Below are 18,863 nucleotides of genomic sequence, written 5' to 3' on the forward strand. Positions count from 1 at the left end.
AGTAAGTCTGTAAACGCTGTTTACAAACAAAAAGGTACAACAATGTCCTCCTCTCAAGTTGTAGGAGAAAATAAGATGGAGTTTTTCGCCATACTCAGTACACAGACGATGAACTTACATGTGATTCGTAGTAGTGATGGGAAGTTCGGATCATTTACCGACTCTGACCTTCGAGTCTCGTTCAGCAAAATGAACAAATCTTTTTTCGAGTCATTTCGTTAATTTTAGCAAAATATAATTAAATGTTTAAATTTTAATTATAAAATTAATAAAAACAGCACCTTCATCTCAATCTCAGTTCCATGAATCTGCTGTGCAACCGTCTTGATGATCCCTATGACGATGTCTTGAAGACCTTCTCGCTCAGAGTAATAGTGTAGAATGAGGTTGTTGCCTTTCTCTGCATCCGTGCAGCGGAAGGAGGGCGCGCGCATGCCGGGGTAGATGGTGCCCAGATGGTCATGCAATGCGTCCAGATTCTGAAAGAGAGAACAAGCTGACATTAATGTGGGGATGCAAAGAGCAGATTTTTGCTAAGCTGAACAAAGTGAGTGCAATGAAAAAGGATGAAAATAGAGTGCCTAGTTTGCACTAAGCTACACACTACTCAATATTTAAAGTAGTAAAATCCGTTTACCCATTTGAAAAAGTAGTTAAGCTGGCAACATCACACCAAAATTACAACTAATGATATATTTACAAATAAGATGAAGTCCAGTATTCAATAAAATGAATGTGTATGTGTATTAAAGTTAATATTGGGTATTAACGTATGGAATTTTTCACTAAATAAGGCACAAACAAACAAACAAACAAAAACATGATCTGCAACAACTTTAAGGATTAATTAAAAAATATAGCTGATGATGTCATTGTCAATTCTTATCTGTACTAACACACAACATGCCATTTTCATTGTTCCAGTCTATTATTATTTTAAACTATTTTAAAAATCACCCTCACTAAAAGTACAGCACATGCAATGTGTGAAATAGAGAACAGACAGTGTTGCTTGCGTCACTTTCTCAACATTGCTGCTGCTGATTTTTAGGTGATAAAAACAGTAGCCTCTTACTTGTAAGAATTCACGGACATTGGAGCCCAACACTCGAAGGATAGTGTCATAGCCAGATTCCTGACAGAACTCAAAGAACATTTTCCCAAACATTTGCAAGATGCCTCCAGCATCCATTTCTAATGGAAGAGAAACCATATTTAAATCAACAGGCAAAAGAAAAATGATCATCAAAACTATATATGTGATCCTGGACCACAAAACCAGTCATAAATAGTAGTACAGGTATATTTGTAGCAATAGCCAAAAATACACAATGTCAAAATGATTGATTTTTCTTTTATGCCAAAAATCATTAGGACATTAAATAAAGATCATGTTCCATGAGTTCCATTTAGTTAATTTCCAGCCGTCAATATATCAAAACTTAATGTTTGATTAGTAATATGCATTGTTAAGAACTTCATTTGGTTAACTTAAAAGGTGATTTCTTCTGTATTTTCTTTTTATTACATCCTCCGATTCCAGATTTTCAAATAGTTGTATCACGGCCAAATATTGTCCTATCCTAACAAATCATACACACACAGTTTTCAGATGATGTATAAATCTCAATTTAAAAAAAACTGACCCTTATGACTGGTTTTGTTGTCCAGGTCACATATATTTTTACATTTAACTCATTTTGTTAATTTCATTGTATAAGTTAATCATTATGTTATACTGTCACATCAACCAAAAGAACAATTAATATAACATTTATAATAGGCCACTTCTGATTTAATAAACCACTTATTGAATACATCAGTTTCATTTAGGTTTTAGCAAATGATTACCTCCATCTTTCCAAAACCACAACAATAACAAAAACAACCTTACTTAGCACTTTGCTTGCAGCAGCCACAAGGTCATATGTTTTGGCATCTTCATAGATAATTCTGACCAGAAACTGTCCTTCTACATCAACCTGAGCTTCTCTCCTAAAAGAAAAATATAAAATATTTTAAACATCAAGTAATTACTATATCATTAAATTAATTAAAAACTAAAAATGAACAAAAAAATATCTAAGAATTTTTGGACTCCATGGTAATTACACATATTTAAATTTTGAGTAAAATGAAAAAGCACATTTAATACAACTATGAAGACTGTTAGAGTCAGGTCAAAATGTGATTTGCTTGGACATATTACTAAACTGTGAGCTGAAAAAAATAAAACTCAGCATTGAACAAGAATGATGACCAAAGAGAAACACAGCTAAAAAGTCACAATAGTATCAACAAGGGAAAACACTTGTAAAACACAACCTAAAAATAGAAACAGAAACATCATTAATCATGTCTTGTACACTGCACTGCCAGATGCTGTTAACCTTGTGATAATACTGAACCTTGCTGGAAAAAAATGCTGCAATAACTGAGTCCAACTACTTTAACGTTGCCAGAAGATTGAGTGAGACTCAAGCTAACAACTTGAGCCTAAACAGGCTCTAAAACACATGTTTACATTAGGCACAGCTGTGACTTGAAACGACTGCTCTTAAAAGTCACGTCAAAGAGATGGAGGAAGTTAAATAAAGCTGAACTGTTTGCGCAAGAGGGAAAAAGTTGTACGCATGTGACCTCACCCCATGACATGTTATGCGTGATTTCTCATGCTCTGAATAAATGAAAAAGCCCATATGGTAGTAAAGACTGGCCAATCACAATATAGTAAATCATAGATATCATGAATTGTATTTGCTATTTGCTATTTCTCCACTTTTTTAGGCATTAAGAAAATGTATTAAGAACAAAATAGCAGTTGCTGAAATTTTATTTAGGTTTCAAACCAAAAGTTTTGCAAGTGTCATTGTCAATGGTCAAGACAGCTAAATGTATATCTGAGAACATCTATTACATGTACAGAACATCTAAAAAAAAGAATATACAGAGCACATAAATGCAAAAACAAATACAATTATAAGAAAATAACAATAAAAGACTGTCCATGATGTAATAGAGAAGTCCATATGAACTCACTTGATGTCCTCCCAAACATCTGGACCATAATTTCTGAGCACCAGAAGTTCCAGTGCATGATTCACAAAACCGTACTGCCAAAAAGAGTGAAATATACAGTTATGTAGTTCAAACATAATATAATTATATGTCTGTGTATACACTAAATGCAGCATAATGCATTATTTGCATTTTCATTGTTTACAGTGTTCAACTTGCCATATACAAATATGTTGTAATGCTTTTGTGCGCAAATAAAAACGTGAGCTATAATGAACATTAGTATATTTTACCACACAGTGAGGCAATACAGCAATTATCCACCTATAATACAATTACATATTCGAGTAATGCCATATTTCCATCGCTTTTATACAGCCGATGCTACCGTAAGCTGCAGAACAAATATTTACGTTAATAGTGACTAGAGAATAAATACATAACACGTAAAATCGCATATTATTTGCTACATACCATGTTGCGATTAATTCGCCAGTCCCCTGTTTGTGATAGCTTAAATCACTAAACACCAGCACTGACAAACCGTACAGCTGTTACGCGTGAAACCACCATTCCTGAAACGAGCTCATTGTTATTGACATAGGATGCAGCCAACGGGAGAGCGGGGATGCAAAAAGTACAACACACAGCTGGTTCTCGCTATTTGCATTTCACTAGATCCCGGATTCAGGAATTATACTACGATGAAGGATTGGCTAATGAATATTCATTACGCAACATGACGTTTGAACAGAATACCTACCGGATTGGCTGCGAGGTAGACGCTAGTAGGTGGGCGCTAATCAACTGGCGAATTAACGATTCCTACTATGGTCGAAAGCCTGGGTCATAAATATTAATTAGGTGACGTTTTGTAAGCTCGGGGAAGGTTACCAAGCAACGCCAACATGACCTTATTAATATTCATCGACCAAGCTTTAGCAACGGGAATGCTGTAAGGAGATGTTATCGTTGGAGTTGTTTAGAAATATCGTAAGATTGTAATCAAAAATAATCTAAATAATAATAAAAAAAAAATTTCAAATTAAGAAAATGAATTCGTTGTTGATAATACTCAACAACAATATTTTATTTCACACTTTGCTAAGTCAGTTTGATAGTCATCACATAAAATAGATCTTTAAATTCTCTAATTTATACATTTCAGATCAATCTCTAATTTGTAATGCTAGGAAGTGTACATCAAACCTCATTTGGGTTTTGTTTACTGAAACAATTAATAAAACCTGGTGGGGTGGATTCCTGTTAAAGTAATATAATAGCAAGAAATACCAATTTATTCCTTAGAAATGCAGTGATGAATGTACTGGAGCCAAATGAAATTTACCATGGTGTAGTTTTTTAGGCACAGACGGGTTTATCATAGCATTTACGTACTGTACTTGTGATATATTACTTTTTATGAAGCATGTTATTCTTAAAAGATTTTAGGAAATACCCCACATTACTCCTGTTTTGTTTAACAACATCATGTTAAAACATCGTTTTATGTGAAGAAGTGTGTTGTTAAAACTTAGGAGACAACTGAATTTATAATGCAACAGTGTTTTCTTTTTGTGGTCTCACTTTCACTGTTTTCATGAAAAGAGCAGGTTGCACTGAAACATAGACATCAAACAAACCAAAAATTGAGTAAAGCATGTTTATTACAGATCTATTACAATACAAAAAAGTCACAATGTTTACTTTAAGGATGACTGTGGTCGGGCTCTGCTTTACTGTGTGCTTTTCATCCCCTTTACTGCGTGGTGCACTACAATGACGTGCTCTATTCAGACTATTGTATTGATACTAATCGTCCTTATACACAATAAATGGTTCACTCTATTGATTCTGTAGCATTTAAAGAAATAGTCATTATAGATACAAATGTGGATGACATTCTCTGCTTTTTAGATTTTTGGTATACAGTCAGGAAGTCAAAATAAACAAAATATTTTATTGAAACAAAAGATGTTCTGCCAAACAAAAATCTCAGGCTTTTAACACTACTGTGAACAAAACTGTGCACAGTGTAATCCTTCTAATGAGTGTTATTTGATAGCTTTTTGGCAACATTCAACACTACCTCTGGCATAACTAAAAAGATACACAGAGTGACAGGCAGTATTAACCCACTGTTTCCAGCATTTGTGTCTTAAAGATGTAACGATTTTATCCACTGGGTTGAGTTTCGTCTGTAGCACAACTTCTGGAAGCAGCACTTGTCTTTTGATCGTGAGCCTGGAGGAAGTAACAAATTCCAGGGATGTCGGCGGGAAAGTTGGGCGGAAGATCCTCTCTTGTCCGGGGGATGAGAGTGAACTCTGGACAATCTTTTAACAATCTGAAATGAGAGAAGTAACAAACTGTCCTAAAACCCACATGCAGGTACACAATAAAACTGCTAGTGTTAAATCAGCTCTATGGAATATGACAAAAAAATTGTACTTGTTTTGGCTCAGCTAGAAGTGATTTAATAAAGAAGATCTTCATGTGTTATTATTTCTTAAACATAAAAAACAGATCCATTTGGAGGAATGTTTCTGTTTTGTGTTCACTTAAAATGAATGAAGTTGCTTGTACTCACACCTCAATGTACTTGCTGTTGTCATTAATGCGTAAAAAAATAATTTACTCTGACTTAAAATTCAAAACTGTAAGAGAATTTGAAACAGGCTGTTTCAAATAATGAACTAATAAACATTTAGTCAAACACACTTGCCAGTACGTTCTGAATACAGAATAAACAAACAGGAAAGTTGTCTCTGTTTATACCTGTATGTGGTGGGACTGACGTTAATCTTTCTTGGCAGGCTGCAGGACTCAAACTTATTGGCTAATGTGACGTTATTACCAAAAAGGCAGTAGCGGGGCATTTTAACACCAACCACACCAGCCAAAACTGAGCCAGAGTGGATCCCAATACGCATCTGAGAATAAAAACAAAGCAAGACTCATTTTAAAAAACGGTTTTGCTTAATCTTTTTGCTCAAATATACTTTTTATGTTTTTTTATTTCAAACAATATGTAATATTAACATTTCTGAGTGAATTTTAGTCACCTGATATGTAATGTTTTCCAAAATATATTTATTATTAAAACAACGATAATTCAGAAGCTCAAACCCAGTCTTTAAACAAACAAAAATATTACCTTCCTCTAAGATGAATGTTTGTTATATAAAATTAGCATATCCACAGCAGCAGTATTTGTATTCTAATTCTTAATCAGAAAACTATTTCCAATTACGCTGTTAAGAAAAAACTGATAATGCCTATTTTTGAGTCTAAAATAGGATACATAAGATGTGACCTTTCAAAAATGATTCTCTCTCATAGTGGGAGTGTGTTTGCACAAAAATATACAAGCGTTCTAATGAGTCACGCATAGGTTTTAAATTGAGAATTTCTTAATTACTAACCAACAACATTGTTAAAACATTATTTTGCATTCTTTTGTTTCAGCTCAGCAATCTAGCAAAGGTTTGCATGACAAATGAGAGAAAATATGAATATTCATGCTATAACTCCACAAAATGTAGAAAAATCTGATGAAACACTAACCTTGATAACCTCCCCCATGGGAGTCGTGACCTCATCAGACAATTCCATCATCTTTAAAGCCATGAGAGCAATCTGGACAGCATGGGTCGGACTCTCTTTGTGTAAGCCTCCAGCTACACAGTACGCATCGCCAATGGTTTCCACCTTGAATGCACAAATGAGGACATATGAAAGGTTACGAGAGAAGAGTGCTAAATATTTCATAACACACCTCTGGGTATATTCGAGGTTCATGCCGTAATATTCTGATTTGCCTCTCATGTGACATCCGTGCGTTAGCTAAAAACGATTAATAGAGCAGTACTGCATTGACACATCAATTACAATTAATATATCATTTAATATATCATTTAATGAATATTTAATTAGCTATATTATTTTATTTTATTTTTTGAGGCCAGTAAACTGACTACTTATGTAATTCTGGCCACGAAAAAGAATCCTGTTTCTTACAATGTAAGCCTAAAAGATTTAGTCTTGAAAATAAGCTATTTTGAAACCAGCTATAACAAACTAACTTTACGTTAACAAAATGGTACATCTTGACAGCTTGAGAGACATTAATGCCCTGTTATTGCACATCCAGTTTGGAGATGTTTGAGGCACACATCATGGACCAGCTGAGATATGTTGGGAGAAGACAAGAGGGGAATCTATTTTAGGATATAGTTGTCTGCAGGAATGTAAGCAAAGCCAGACACTAAGCTAAACTTTACCTCCACTGTCTTTTACATGAAATTAATCTTTGCTGCATGTGTATGGGAAATTCTGCTTCAGATTACATTAGCAACCCTCCCAGCAGTTTATGAGCCTATGTGTCAAAAAATCAGAAATTAATTATTGTTTGGTTTGAAGATTTCATGTGAATAATTGTTCTAAAATCCCAAGGGCCTCAAGATAAACTTAAAGGAACATATTTTTGCAGCCTGTGGAAAAAAGAGCCTCGTTATATTTACCCTTTTTTGCTAGTTTGAAGCTAAAAAACCTTAAAAGGAATTCTGCATTTTCAGTGCATAGTACCAAAAACACCACTATTCATTCATGAGGAATTTAACACTTATCAGTCGAGAGCGGCAGTGAATTGTTCTACGTAGTGTTATTTATTTGGAACTAACAACAATATCACCCACCTTATACACATCCAGCTCACCGCAGTGGTGATCAAACCTAGTGTAGAGCTCACTAAGCATGTTCACCACCTGCATGGGTGTACATCGTGAGCAGATCGCAGTGAAGCCCACGATATCTGAGAACAGCACGGTGACATGATCAAACTTTTTTTGCCTGCACAGGAAGTCCCTGCCACAAACGCTGAGCGACGTTCCCTGGGAATATCGTGAAGAGCAGCTCTACCGTTCGCCTCTTTTCTTCTTCCAGGGCCTGGTGTGCCTGTTCCAGGGCGGCTTTGGCTTTACCCAGACGTTTTTTGAGTCCATCCTGAGCCTTGGTCTGCTCTCCGACCAAAACAACATCACGTAGCGCATTATGGATGGGGATGTCAGAGAGGTAGAGGCCCCGGCCTGTTAACTCCTCCAGCTTATCTACACACGGAGAGCCGAGGAAGAGCAGCGCACTCATTTCTGACATGAAGATCATCTGGCCCTTCAGGTCCATATGCTACAATGAGAGGGTTGGCAGAATGGAAATTAATTCAGAGTTTTGGACTAGTTTATAAATGAGACCAATGTATGGAAAAAATAGAATAGAATAGAATAGAATAGAATATATCAACACTCTATATATCAACTATTTTATGTTTTGGCAAATTTTATTGAATTTTGTATGATCTTTTTCATATATTTTCATATATTCTGCTTTCGCCACACTGAAGGTTTGTGTTTAGTTTAAGCATGGGGTCTCAAGTGGATCTTATTTTTTCTGAAAAAACAAAAAACTACATTTTCATATGAAAGAAACTGTACGATTTCATACAAATTTGCCAAAACATTAAATAGCTTTCTCATTAGATCACTTTGAATATATCCTATCATTCATCTTGCTCAAAGGTCTTCAATATGCACTTAGCCTGCACATTACTTTGAAGTACGTTCCATAATATGTCAGGTCGTCCTAACCTTACCATCTGCTTGAGTTTGTAGTTTCATGTAGGGAAATAATTTCTTTGCTGACTGATTTCTATTTACCTTATTTCAGCAAAATCTTTCATTGTAGACTGGCAATATTTACACTCTCTTTTTCCACCAGATTTTCAAGGTGAAATGAATTCAGTGTGGCTATTTCAAACTAACAGATTTGGTCTTTAGAAAAATGAAACTAATAAAGGAAAGCACATAAGACTAAACATAACATGAACCATATGGATGCACAAACTCATAATAAAGCCTCTGTACCATGAATCTAAATGTTTGTTTCCTAAATGAATCTAGATATGAGGAAGCTAGGCTATTTCTTTCGTGTGAGCATAAGGGTAGATCTCATTAATAGAGGCTTTGAGGGGCCTTCCACGTCTTGACATTTGCCGCCATGTTCATTTCATCATCTGCGTGGTACAGGACTTTATTGCATTGCCCTTATTATACTGATCATCTGCAACCCAAGACACAGACTTGCCATTAAAAAAATCCCCTCGACCACCTCATAAAAACTCATCTCAGATCAGCACGTAGATAAACCTATGAGGAAAAATCCTACTAATTACTTTGCACTGATTAGTTGAATCCTGTTGCGCTTTTTAATTGTCTAATCAACATGAAACCCAAGCCAATCTTTGATTCCTCTTTCTCTTTGATGTCGGTGTGATAAAATGACACGTAGACCTTCAGAAGTTCACATTTCAAATGCAAACCAGCATACGAACGCATTCAAAGCTGCAAACTTAGGTGTTTTTACCTCACTCTATTGACTTGTCTAAGCTAAGCAATAAGCTTGATCTTTTAAAATTTCCCAGGTAAGCAGTTTCACACGTAACAGGTGGCCCTGTGTTAGCATCAGCATTTCAAGACATAGGACACAAGGGTACCCTTATTGCAGAGGGAGAAACTGTTAAACAAAAAATACCTTTCCAGGGCTGTCAGCAGAGCTCGCTCCATGCTGCTTCACCCGTAGCACAAACTGGGTGTTTAGCATGGTTAAAATATCCTGGAAGCTGGCTCGTATCTCAGGTGAAACAATGGCAAAGTGTTCGTTGAAAACAGGTCTCCTTTGCCCATCTCTGCATCGCCCGAGCCTCCTCCTCAAACCATCTCCAATCTGCATCAGACTCATTTCTTGATCTAAGAGAATGTGGAAAGGAAAAGTAGAGTAGAGCAGCGAGAGGGGAATGTCTCCAGACGAGTGTGTCCTCATGGGGCTTGGTGTGAGGCTCCTGCCATCTCTCACCACTACTGAGTACAACAGATGGGGCTGATGATTGGCCTGTAGAGCACCACTGTCTTTACCCCCAACATCCATTCTGACCTCCACCCGTGTGCAGTAGAGCAAACACGCTGCCGCCTGGATGATACCCGAGAAGAAGAGCTCTGTGGTGGGAAGGGGATTGAAGAAATAGACGGTCAGGAGTCCTGGATCTTTGTCCAGGCAGAGGATGGAGGCTTGGTGGATGTAACGCTGCACCTCCGGGGTGGGCGGTGTGCTCTGCTTTAAGAGAACGTTGAAGCTGTTGAGAAAATCATGGAGCGCTCCCCCCACTACACGGAGAATATGACCGTCCTCCTCATAACAGTCCCGAAACACCTCCAGACCCAGAGAAATCTTTAGCGTATCCATGGGGATATCTGGAATTTAATCAGTACAATTCATTAAAATTAAATGGAAATTAATATTATATAAAATGACTTTTTAATGCCTCTTCTTACCTGTTTTAAGGGAGAAGTTTCTCATGACATCTGATAATTGTTCAGCATTGTCCATTGTCTGAGTTACATCAGAACTGCATGCTACAGGGCTTTGGACACGTATATTAAACCATAGTCAGTAAATGAATATGTAAAACACAATAACAAGAACAACATTAAAACACTTTTGAATTTGAGCTTGAAGCAGGAAATATATATATATATATATATATATATATATATATATACATGCATATGCAATAATAATATAATCTAATATATTATCCAATAAAATCTATATAATCGTTAACACTGACAACGTTATAGGCTATATTTGTTGGTATTTCAAATATTGTATGTATTGTAATATAAAACAATTTGGAAAAAAAATACTGATGCATTACAATTATTATTTACATACTGTCATGAGAATGAACAGAATATTCAAACGACCACTATGGTAAATGTGTAGGGAAATTGTAAATGATCGACAAATTGTCAAAATTTTAAATGTGATAAAAGGACAATATTATACATTCATAATGAAAAAGAACAGCTTACCAACTCACGTCTATCTGCTGTTTCATAACTCTGATCAATGCATTTCGTAATTTCTCGAACTAAAACAAAAAGAAAATACATTAAACATAGCATAGCGTGTTTTTGTTATTGTAATTGATAACAGACGTCTGTCTGTCTTGTACATTTTACTTAATATTCCATTTACGCGCGTTGCATGTGTACACTGGACATAACGCAGATAACAGACAATTTTTCCAATGCAATGTATACGAATTTGCTGCAAAATATCATCAGGTGAATTAGACACATCGAGCATATTAATTTACCTCCGGGCACACCAGCTTTCGGATGCTCTCGCCCAGTGAATGCAGATTAACTTTGCTCCGGCTTATTTTGCGTCTGGGCAGACTGTTTGTGTTTGTGCCCTGCACCTCTCTGGATACTGGCACAGCATTCACCGCACTGCTTTCCTCAAAGTCCGCGGGTTCCTCTTTTCCCACGACCATAGAAAACGGGCATTCACCCGCAATCTTCAGATCCTTCAGTTTAGCGCAAAACATTCTTTGCGTAATAGTCCTCTCCAAACATGCAGCAGAAATATCTACATTGTGAATATCCGACTGAGACCATTCCTACCCGTCCGAATCCAGGATAGAAGCATTCCCACTAGGTGATGCAAAAATATCAGCCCAGGAAATGTAATTTACCCGCACACACACGTCTCACCTAGGAATAAGCTATTTCAAACTTATCAGCAGCTTTTCCGCCTGCATACAATTTTCATAGTAAATTACAGGGGCAAATGATAAGCCAAGGATCATTAAGTATGGCCAATCACAGGACCCAGTGGAACCTCCAGCTAGCCAATGAACGCACCGGCAGGCAGAGCTCCTTAAAGATGCATTATGCCCGTCTGGAGATGCGTGATGTTCTCCTGGAGATGCTGTGTGTACCATGCGCGTCATCCAATGAATTGGCTGGTGATTCTAGAGGATTTCTGTTCTGCACCGAGTGCTTGCTCAACCCTCAGCTTATTAGATATGCTTTCGGTGACGTCTAGCAAATATTTAAATGTCACAGTCTAACCCTAACGTTGGATACTTATGCAACATCACGTTTTCTTTAATTCGGATTCCGAATGATCCGATGCGCAAATGGAAACGCTCTCTACATCTTGGACTTGAATCTGTCACGTATCATCTCTGGAGCAAACAACTCGGACACATGCTGCGCTTTGGGCCACCCAGATATCTGCCCAGTTCCTCACAAACATAAATTGCAATGCAACTCATTATAGGCGCGAATAGATGTTACATAAGGGTCTTAAGGCTTTGCATTCTTTCATGGGTCTCTTTCCTTAACAGACAGCCAGGACTTGTCAGGCTAATGAGGAGCATCGAGTTCACGAGATCACACTATGATTCCAGTTAAATGAGCCTAATTATTTGGATTTTTTTTTTAAAAAAAAATCTGCCTTTAACAGCTAAAGCACCCATATATTTTTATTTGACAGGATTTCGTACATTTATACGGGTATTCATACTTGCTTGGTGACAATGACTTGTTTTCGACGTAGCAGTGCTCTTGAAGATTGCATTAGGGACCTGCAGGCACTGCAAATGCTGAGGAGATTCTAGTGCAAAACAGATCAATAACATGTACACAGATCGATGAAAACTTGAAATCACTCAGTATTCAATTATTTTGTTCATCACTGGTCTTGGTCAGAGATATGTTTCTGAAATAATTTAAAATGAAAGGGACTGAGAGATCACCCTAATATAATGGTTACCTTGCATTATTGGCTTGTTAAAATGTATAAAATAAATGCATTTAATTCAAATTTTATTGTTTGTGCACAGGAAATTAATAATTAAAAAAAAATTAGATCTTTTTAATATTGCTTCTACTAGACAGCTGTGCAATTAAATGGGGAGACAATTATACTTGATTTGTAAAATGATCTCTTATTTGCACCTGCTTTGAGTTATAATCAAAATAGCCAAAAACAAGCAGGCAATGAGATGTGTAGGATTTTGAATGATGAGAGTTAAAGTTTCTATGAAAATCTGCAGAGCTTTCAGTGAAGTTTTGTGGGCTGCATAATCTATGCATAAACAATATTACCGACTTTTCTTAGTTCACAGTAAATTAATTGTTTGTTCTCAATATTTAGGAATCAACGAAAAATGTTGTATGCATATTTAATATTGCACCCAACCCCAGTAGGGCATTTTCAAATTAAGGAGAAAATGAAAGTCCCAACAGCCTTGCTAAATTTTTTAAAGGATGTATGACTTTAATGACATTTCCTCAGTTTGATAAACACTTTAATTAAAATTAAGACTAAGAAAGAGTGCATGTATTGGAGGTTGCAGACGCTGAATCCATCATCAGTTCATGGGACTCAAATAGCTCCAAGAGCTCACTGATTAACAAACAAGAGGAATAACGTGGTCAGCTAGTGCAGAGAGCAGTGATCATTCCACTGATTTACATTAGTGGCTGCCTGCTGGCCACAGATGTGTCAACACATTATGCCATGCCAGTATTTTTCAGACTTTTTATCTAGACTTCGGACTAGTGTTTAGAGTTATGCATATGCTTTCTGTTGTTTACTTTTTTGGCTGTTTTCTGTGTACATACGGTATGTGATATTGGCCTTGATCGTATCTACGTGATCATCGTGTAAACACTGGCTCATCATCATTAAAAAAAAAAAAGAGTTTGCCTTAAAGCTGCCAACATGGAGCCCAAGCTTCACTGAAGGCACAGAGAAGCAGGATGTGCGGGGGAAAAGAGAGATGAGACATTTGTTTCCATATTAGTTTGTTAGCTTCATCCTCATTTGTCTTCGATAGCGCTTCTTGGTTGCGTGATGTCAAGCTTAAACTCTATCTGTGCCCACATGCTTTAAAAGCCATACAGCACCAGCTATAATCATCTCGGTCTTTTATTCTCTCTCTTTCTCTCTCTGACCATGCATAAACCTGACAAATATTCAGTCTCATGCTAAAACAGCACTCCATTAAGAATTCATTGCTTTTAAAACCATTAAAGTTTGGAACAAAACAGTGATTTCTGTTAGCCTGGCAATCCAAACCTCTGTTTACAGATTTGACCCAATTTTTACACCATACCAGCTTTCATTTTCCCTCAGAATAGAAGTAGTTTGATTATAGCAGGAGTTTTATTGTCAAACAAATGCATTTTTCACCTTTGTTTTCATAAACTGTTCATGTAGCTGCAGCTGAAATGATGGATTGTATGTAATTACGAAAGGCTCTGACACATGAATACAAATATTTTACCACCAAATGTCACTAAATAAATTAAGTGTCCAATCTTCATGTCTGTTACAAGCATGACTCATTTAATCGTGCCATCAGTTCATTAGCGTACGTCATGTTTGGTAGAAGTTTATTATTTTCCCAGTGGTGCCAGGCATGAATAATTCAAATTCCATGGGTACTGTGAGACATATGCCAAACTGAAATCGCTGCTAGATCTGTGCCTAATGTAATAGAGTGACAGATCTGATTTCGAAGTTTGTTAGGATTGGTGCCCTCAGGGAGGCTGTTGATTGGCTAGGTGGCTTCCGTAGCAATGCATCAAGTCCAAAATCTTGTGTAAGGCAGCGTGACTTATTCCTCAGAGGTGGCAAAGGGAACAAACCTCCCTGCAGCTGGTGAAACAAACAACACAGCAGGTGAGATATGGTCAGCAGAACAATAGAGCAGGTGTGTGTCGTATTGTTATTAGTCCATTCACAAGATAAGCATATAAAATGGGAATATAGTGGGGGCATTGATATATAATATATATATAATTGGGTACTCCTACAGCCATACCACTATATATACAGTTGAGGTTAAAAGTTCACATACACCTTGCAGAATCTACAAAATGTTAATTATATTTCCAAAATAAGGGGGATCATACAAAATCCATGTTATTTTTTATTTAGTACTGACCTGAATTTCACATAAAAGATGTTTACATATAGTCCCCAATAGAAAATAATAGTTGGATTTATAAAGATGACCCTGTTCAAAAGTTTACATAGACTTGATTCTTAATACTGTGTTGTTACCTGAATGATCAACAGCTGTGTTTTTTTGTTTAGTGATAGATGTTCATAAGTCCCTTGTTTGTCCTGAACAGTTAAAGTGCCTGCTGTTCTTCAGAAAAATCCTTTAGGTCCTACAGATTCTTTGGTTTTCAGCATTTTGTGTATTTGAACCCTTTCCAACAATTACTGTATGATTTTGAGACACATCTTTTCACACTGAGGACAACTGAGGCACTCATATGCAACCATTACTGAAGGTTCAAACGCTCACTGATGCTCCAGAAGGAAACACAATACATTAAGAGCCAGGGGTGTAAACCTTTGAACAGAATGAAGATGTGTACATTTTTCTTATTTTGACAAAATATCTTTTTTTTTTTTTTTTTTATTTTTTTTTTTTTTTATTTAGTACTGCCCTTCAGATGCTACAGAAGATACTAACATGTTTTCCAGAAGACAAAATAAGTTGAATTTACCCTGATCTACCCTGATCAGGTCACTTCTAAATAAAAAATAACATTTTGTATGATTCCTCTTATTTTGGAAAAATAATTAACATTTTGCAGGTGTATGTAAACTTTTGACTTCAACTGCATATACACATTATATACCATGGTTATACTGTTTGTAGTGTATAACACCATGGTTCAAAAGTTTGTGATTAGAAAGATTTTTCTGAAAAAAAGTCTCTTATGCTCACCTGCATTTATTTGATTAAAAATACAGAAAAGGGTAATACTGTGAAATATGATTTCAAATAAAATGTTAATATTATTTAAAAATGTAATTTATTCCATAATAACAGTAATTTATTCAAACCAGTCATTACTTCAGTCTTCAGTGTCACATGATCCTTCAGAAATTATTCTAATATGTTGATTTGGTGCTCAAGAAACATTTCTATTTTTTTCCATCAGTGTTGAAAAAAATTGTGCTGCTTAATATTTTTGTGGAAACCATTGTACATTTTTCAGGATTCCTTGCAAAACAGCAAAATCTTTTTTTAACATTTACTGCCCTATTTGATCAATTTCATGCATATGAATTTCTTCTTCTTTCTGCAATATTTACCTCTGTAAGCCTCTGGCACTGTCTGTCGCTCCTGAATTTATTCAGAGAACATCACTGGTGTTCACACAGTCCCTTCAACTTGTTTTTCCAACCTACCCATAAATGACACATGACACCCCCCACCCCCCACCTCATTTCCCAGTACCACTCAGCTGAGGGTCCTCATAGCCATAAAAGATGTTTGTTCTGACTGATTGTCAATCTCATAATCCGAAGACGTATGGATGGCAGGACTTGTGTTGAAAGGGAATTTACCATTAGGAGCCCATAACGACAGAAAACAATACTGAACATGAAGCACTCTGAATGATACTCCAAACCAACACAGCGTGCTTATTCATTCATTTCATCTCTTCGTTCTTGAGAATGAGCCACAAACTGAGCAGTGGATTTCGCAGGCAGGCACACAACACAGTGTTTTTGACCTTGGACTAGAAATTGTGTGAAAGCATGGAATGAAATGAATACCCACTGTGGCATAAAATGATATGTAGTGCTCTTCTGTGGGGGTGAAATGATTAGAGATAACAGACCAAGAATGTATTTAAAATGTTTTAAAATAATGAATGTTACATAAATCTTATCGATTACTGTTTGTGTGTCAATATTTGTGATGTTTAGTGCCAACTACTATTTAAAGAATCAAACAGAGGTTTGTGTACAGTAGATGAACTTCACTGACAGAGTGCAAAACTGTTATTTACAGACTTCCACTCTTCCACAAGATTAGTCTCTGCAATATCCTGGGAGAGAGCCTGAATCATTATGTAATCCTGTCACGCATTTATGAACGCAATGATGGTTTCGAGCAGCACTGGGAGTTTGTGTATGTGTGTGACTAGAATGTCATAGCTCAATGCCATAGCAACACACCATCCACCAGGAGAAATGTTTAACTGAGTCCAATAATGTGACTGAAATATTCTTTCTCCGAGGAAATATTTTCTCTCTAATTGTCCCCCTTCTTACGTATATGCTTGTATGATCACTGGAATGAAGAACAATGGCATGAACTGACCACATCTTTCAGAGTACAAATGTATGCAAAGCGCACATTAAAGTTTTGAAAGCACTCATTAAAATATTGCCATATACCTCAAAGGATTTTGATCCTGTTTATGGGCCCCTTGCTGCAATCAGTTTTGCAGGAGCTCATTTATTCTTCAGAGCAGCAAAACAGCATGATGAGGACTTTAATTAATGTGCTGTAGGCAGACTGGCCCCTGACAGCTCAGTTTATTATAACACCAATGTGATTACTGTTATTATTTTTAGCATCAGTAGTAGTGGTAAAAGTAGCTCTGTCTAAACTCACACTAAAAGAAATTAATTTAAATAATCCCATTTTTAGTTGTGATCTTTGTTTTTGTTTGTTTGTTTGCTTGTTTTTACCTGAAGAGGTCTTAAATAACTTGCTAATTTTACCAAACCATTTATTGCAATGCACAGTCAAAGTGCTGAATGTGTAAACCTAAAGCTAATGACAGTATGCTGGGGGGTCATCCAACGACATCCAACATCGCTGCAGAAGAACAGACCCAGGGTTTACAAAGTGAAGATGCAAAAAAAACAAAACAAATGCCCTTTGCCAAAAAAAGGTAAAACGATGTAGGCAACGCAGGACGATTTTGAAGTTGAAGAAGAAAACAAGATGCGAGTTTTTCGACATACCCCAACTGTATTGACAGAGATTGCACAGAGTACACATGGCCTTCGCAGAGAAGAGACAAGATGAGCATTTGAGGTTAAAAAGTATATAAATTGTCAGTTTGTTTCGAAAATGACCAATCGTTTCGCTAGATAAGACCCTTCGTCCTCTGCAAAGATACAATAATCTTTGTTTTATTTACAATTTCAAAAAAATATATTTTTACAGCATAGTTGCAAGCCCAGAAGATAACTTGAGGGCACTTGGCAGTGAGGACCACAGGAAACATTCCTCTAGAGCATCCTCACACTCAAACATCACAAACACATTTTAAAAGCATAAATAATAGAAAGAGTTGAGGAAAGGGACCAGAGTGGCTCTTTCGCCATCTTTCGGGCCTTCTTAATAAAACCTTAAAATAAAACAGAAAAAAAAAACAACCTGAGCTGTACTACAAACACTCAGATGCATCTATGAGTCAACCATTATAGAAATGTCAAAGAATTCTGCTTTTATTAGCTTTTGGATCAACCCTAATCGCATGAGGAGATTGTTATTATTACCATTTTACGAGGTGGCAATTTCATATTAATTCACTCTAGTGTTGGATCCGAGTCCACTTTTGTTAAATCCGAGTTGAGACCAAGTCCTTAACCAATGGAGTTTGAGTACAAGTCCAAAATGGGCTGAATTGTACTTAAAGCCGAGTATAATTTGAGTATGCCAATTTCAGAAAGTAAATTAGATTGAAAAAAGTTTTGATATTGCAGTTGTAATATCAGCCTTTAAATTATATTTTAAACCTTCACAAAGCAATGACTATAAACCTAAAATTGTAACATCTAATTTATCTGGTTTTACTGTCAAAAATATTTTTTAATATCACTAATTCATCCTAAAGACATTATTTTATTACAACAAAATTGGTTTTAATAGGATAGAAAAAGCTTAGGTAGGAAATAGCTCAACTGCACACTAACACTTTCTACAGCAAACAAAAAATACCACTATTATATCTTGCCATTTAATAATTTTATTTCATGTCATCAGCACCTCAACTAGTTTCCTGTCAAACAAAAACTGGTTTCAAAGAAAATACAAACAAATGTGTTTCATTACTGTATCATTGTGTCCTCCAGTTCACCAGCTGACATTTCAATTATTTTATGTT

General features: G+C 36.2%; 2 protein-coding genes across 2 annotated transcripts in view; both read right to left on the reverse strand.

Moving 5' to 3' along the window:
• Nucleotides 1-3,704, reverse strand: part of gucy1b1 (guanylate cyclase 1 soluble subunit beta 1) — a 36,213-nt gene extending 32,509 nt beyond the window's left edge. The window contains exons 1-5 of the mRNA XM_051105896.1: nucleotides 3,493-3,704; nucleotides 3,040-3,113; nucleotides 1,895-1,995; nucleotides 1,076-1,194; nucleotides 282-479 (exon numbers count right to left, since the gene is read on the reverse strand). Coding sequence (XP_050961853.1) covers nucleotides 282-479; nucleotides 1,076-1,194; nucleotides 1,895-1,995; nucleotides 3,040-3,113; nucleotides 3,493-3,495 — 495 coding nt within the window. The 5' untranslated portion in view covers nucleotides 3,496-3,704. The remainder of the gene's footprint in view (nucleotides 1-281; nucleotides 480-1,075; nucleotides 1,195-1,894; nucleotides 1,996-3,039; nucleotides 3,114-3,492) is intronic.
• A 978-nt stretch (nucleotides 3,705-4,682) lies between these two features.
• On the reverse strand, nucleotides 4,683-11,967 carry gucy1a1 (guanylate cyclase 1 soluble subunit alpha 1). The gene is given in 9 exon segments (XM_051105885.1): nucleotides 4,683-5,365; nucleotides 5,797-5,951; nucleotides 6,586-6,729; nucleotides 7,716-7,865; nucleotides 7,867-8,202; nucleotides 9,604-10,319; nucleotides 10,401-10,489; nucleotides 10,941-10,999; nucleotides 11,228-11,967. Coding segments are annotated over 9 exon segments (2,055 nt in total). The 5' UTR covers nucleotides 11,462-11,967; the 3' UTR covers nucleotides 4,683-5,193.
• Between the last annotated feature and the right edge of the window lie 6,896 nt (nucleotides 11,968-18,863).

This window comes from Labeo rohita, chromosome 1 (genome assembly GCF_022985175.1).
Source record: "Labeo rohita strain BAU-BD-2019 chromosome 1, IGBB_LRoh.1.0, whole genome shotgun sequence".
NCBI lineage: Eukaryota > Metazoa > Chordata > Actinopteri > Cypriniformes > Cyprinidae > Labeo > Labeo rohita.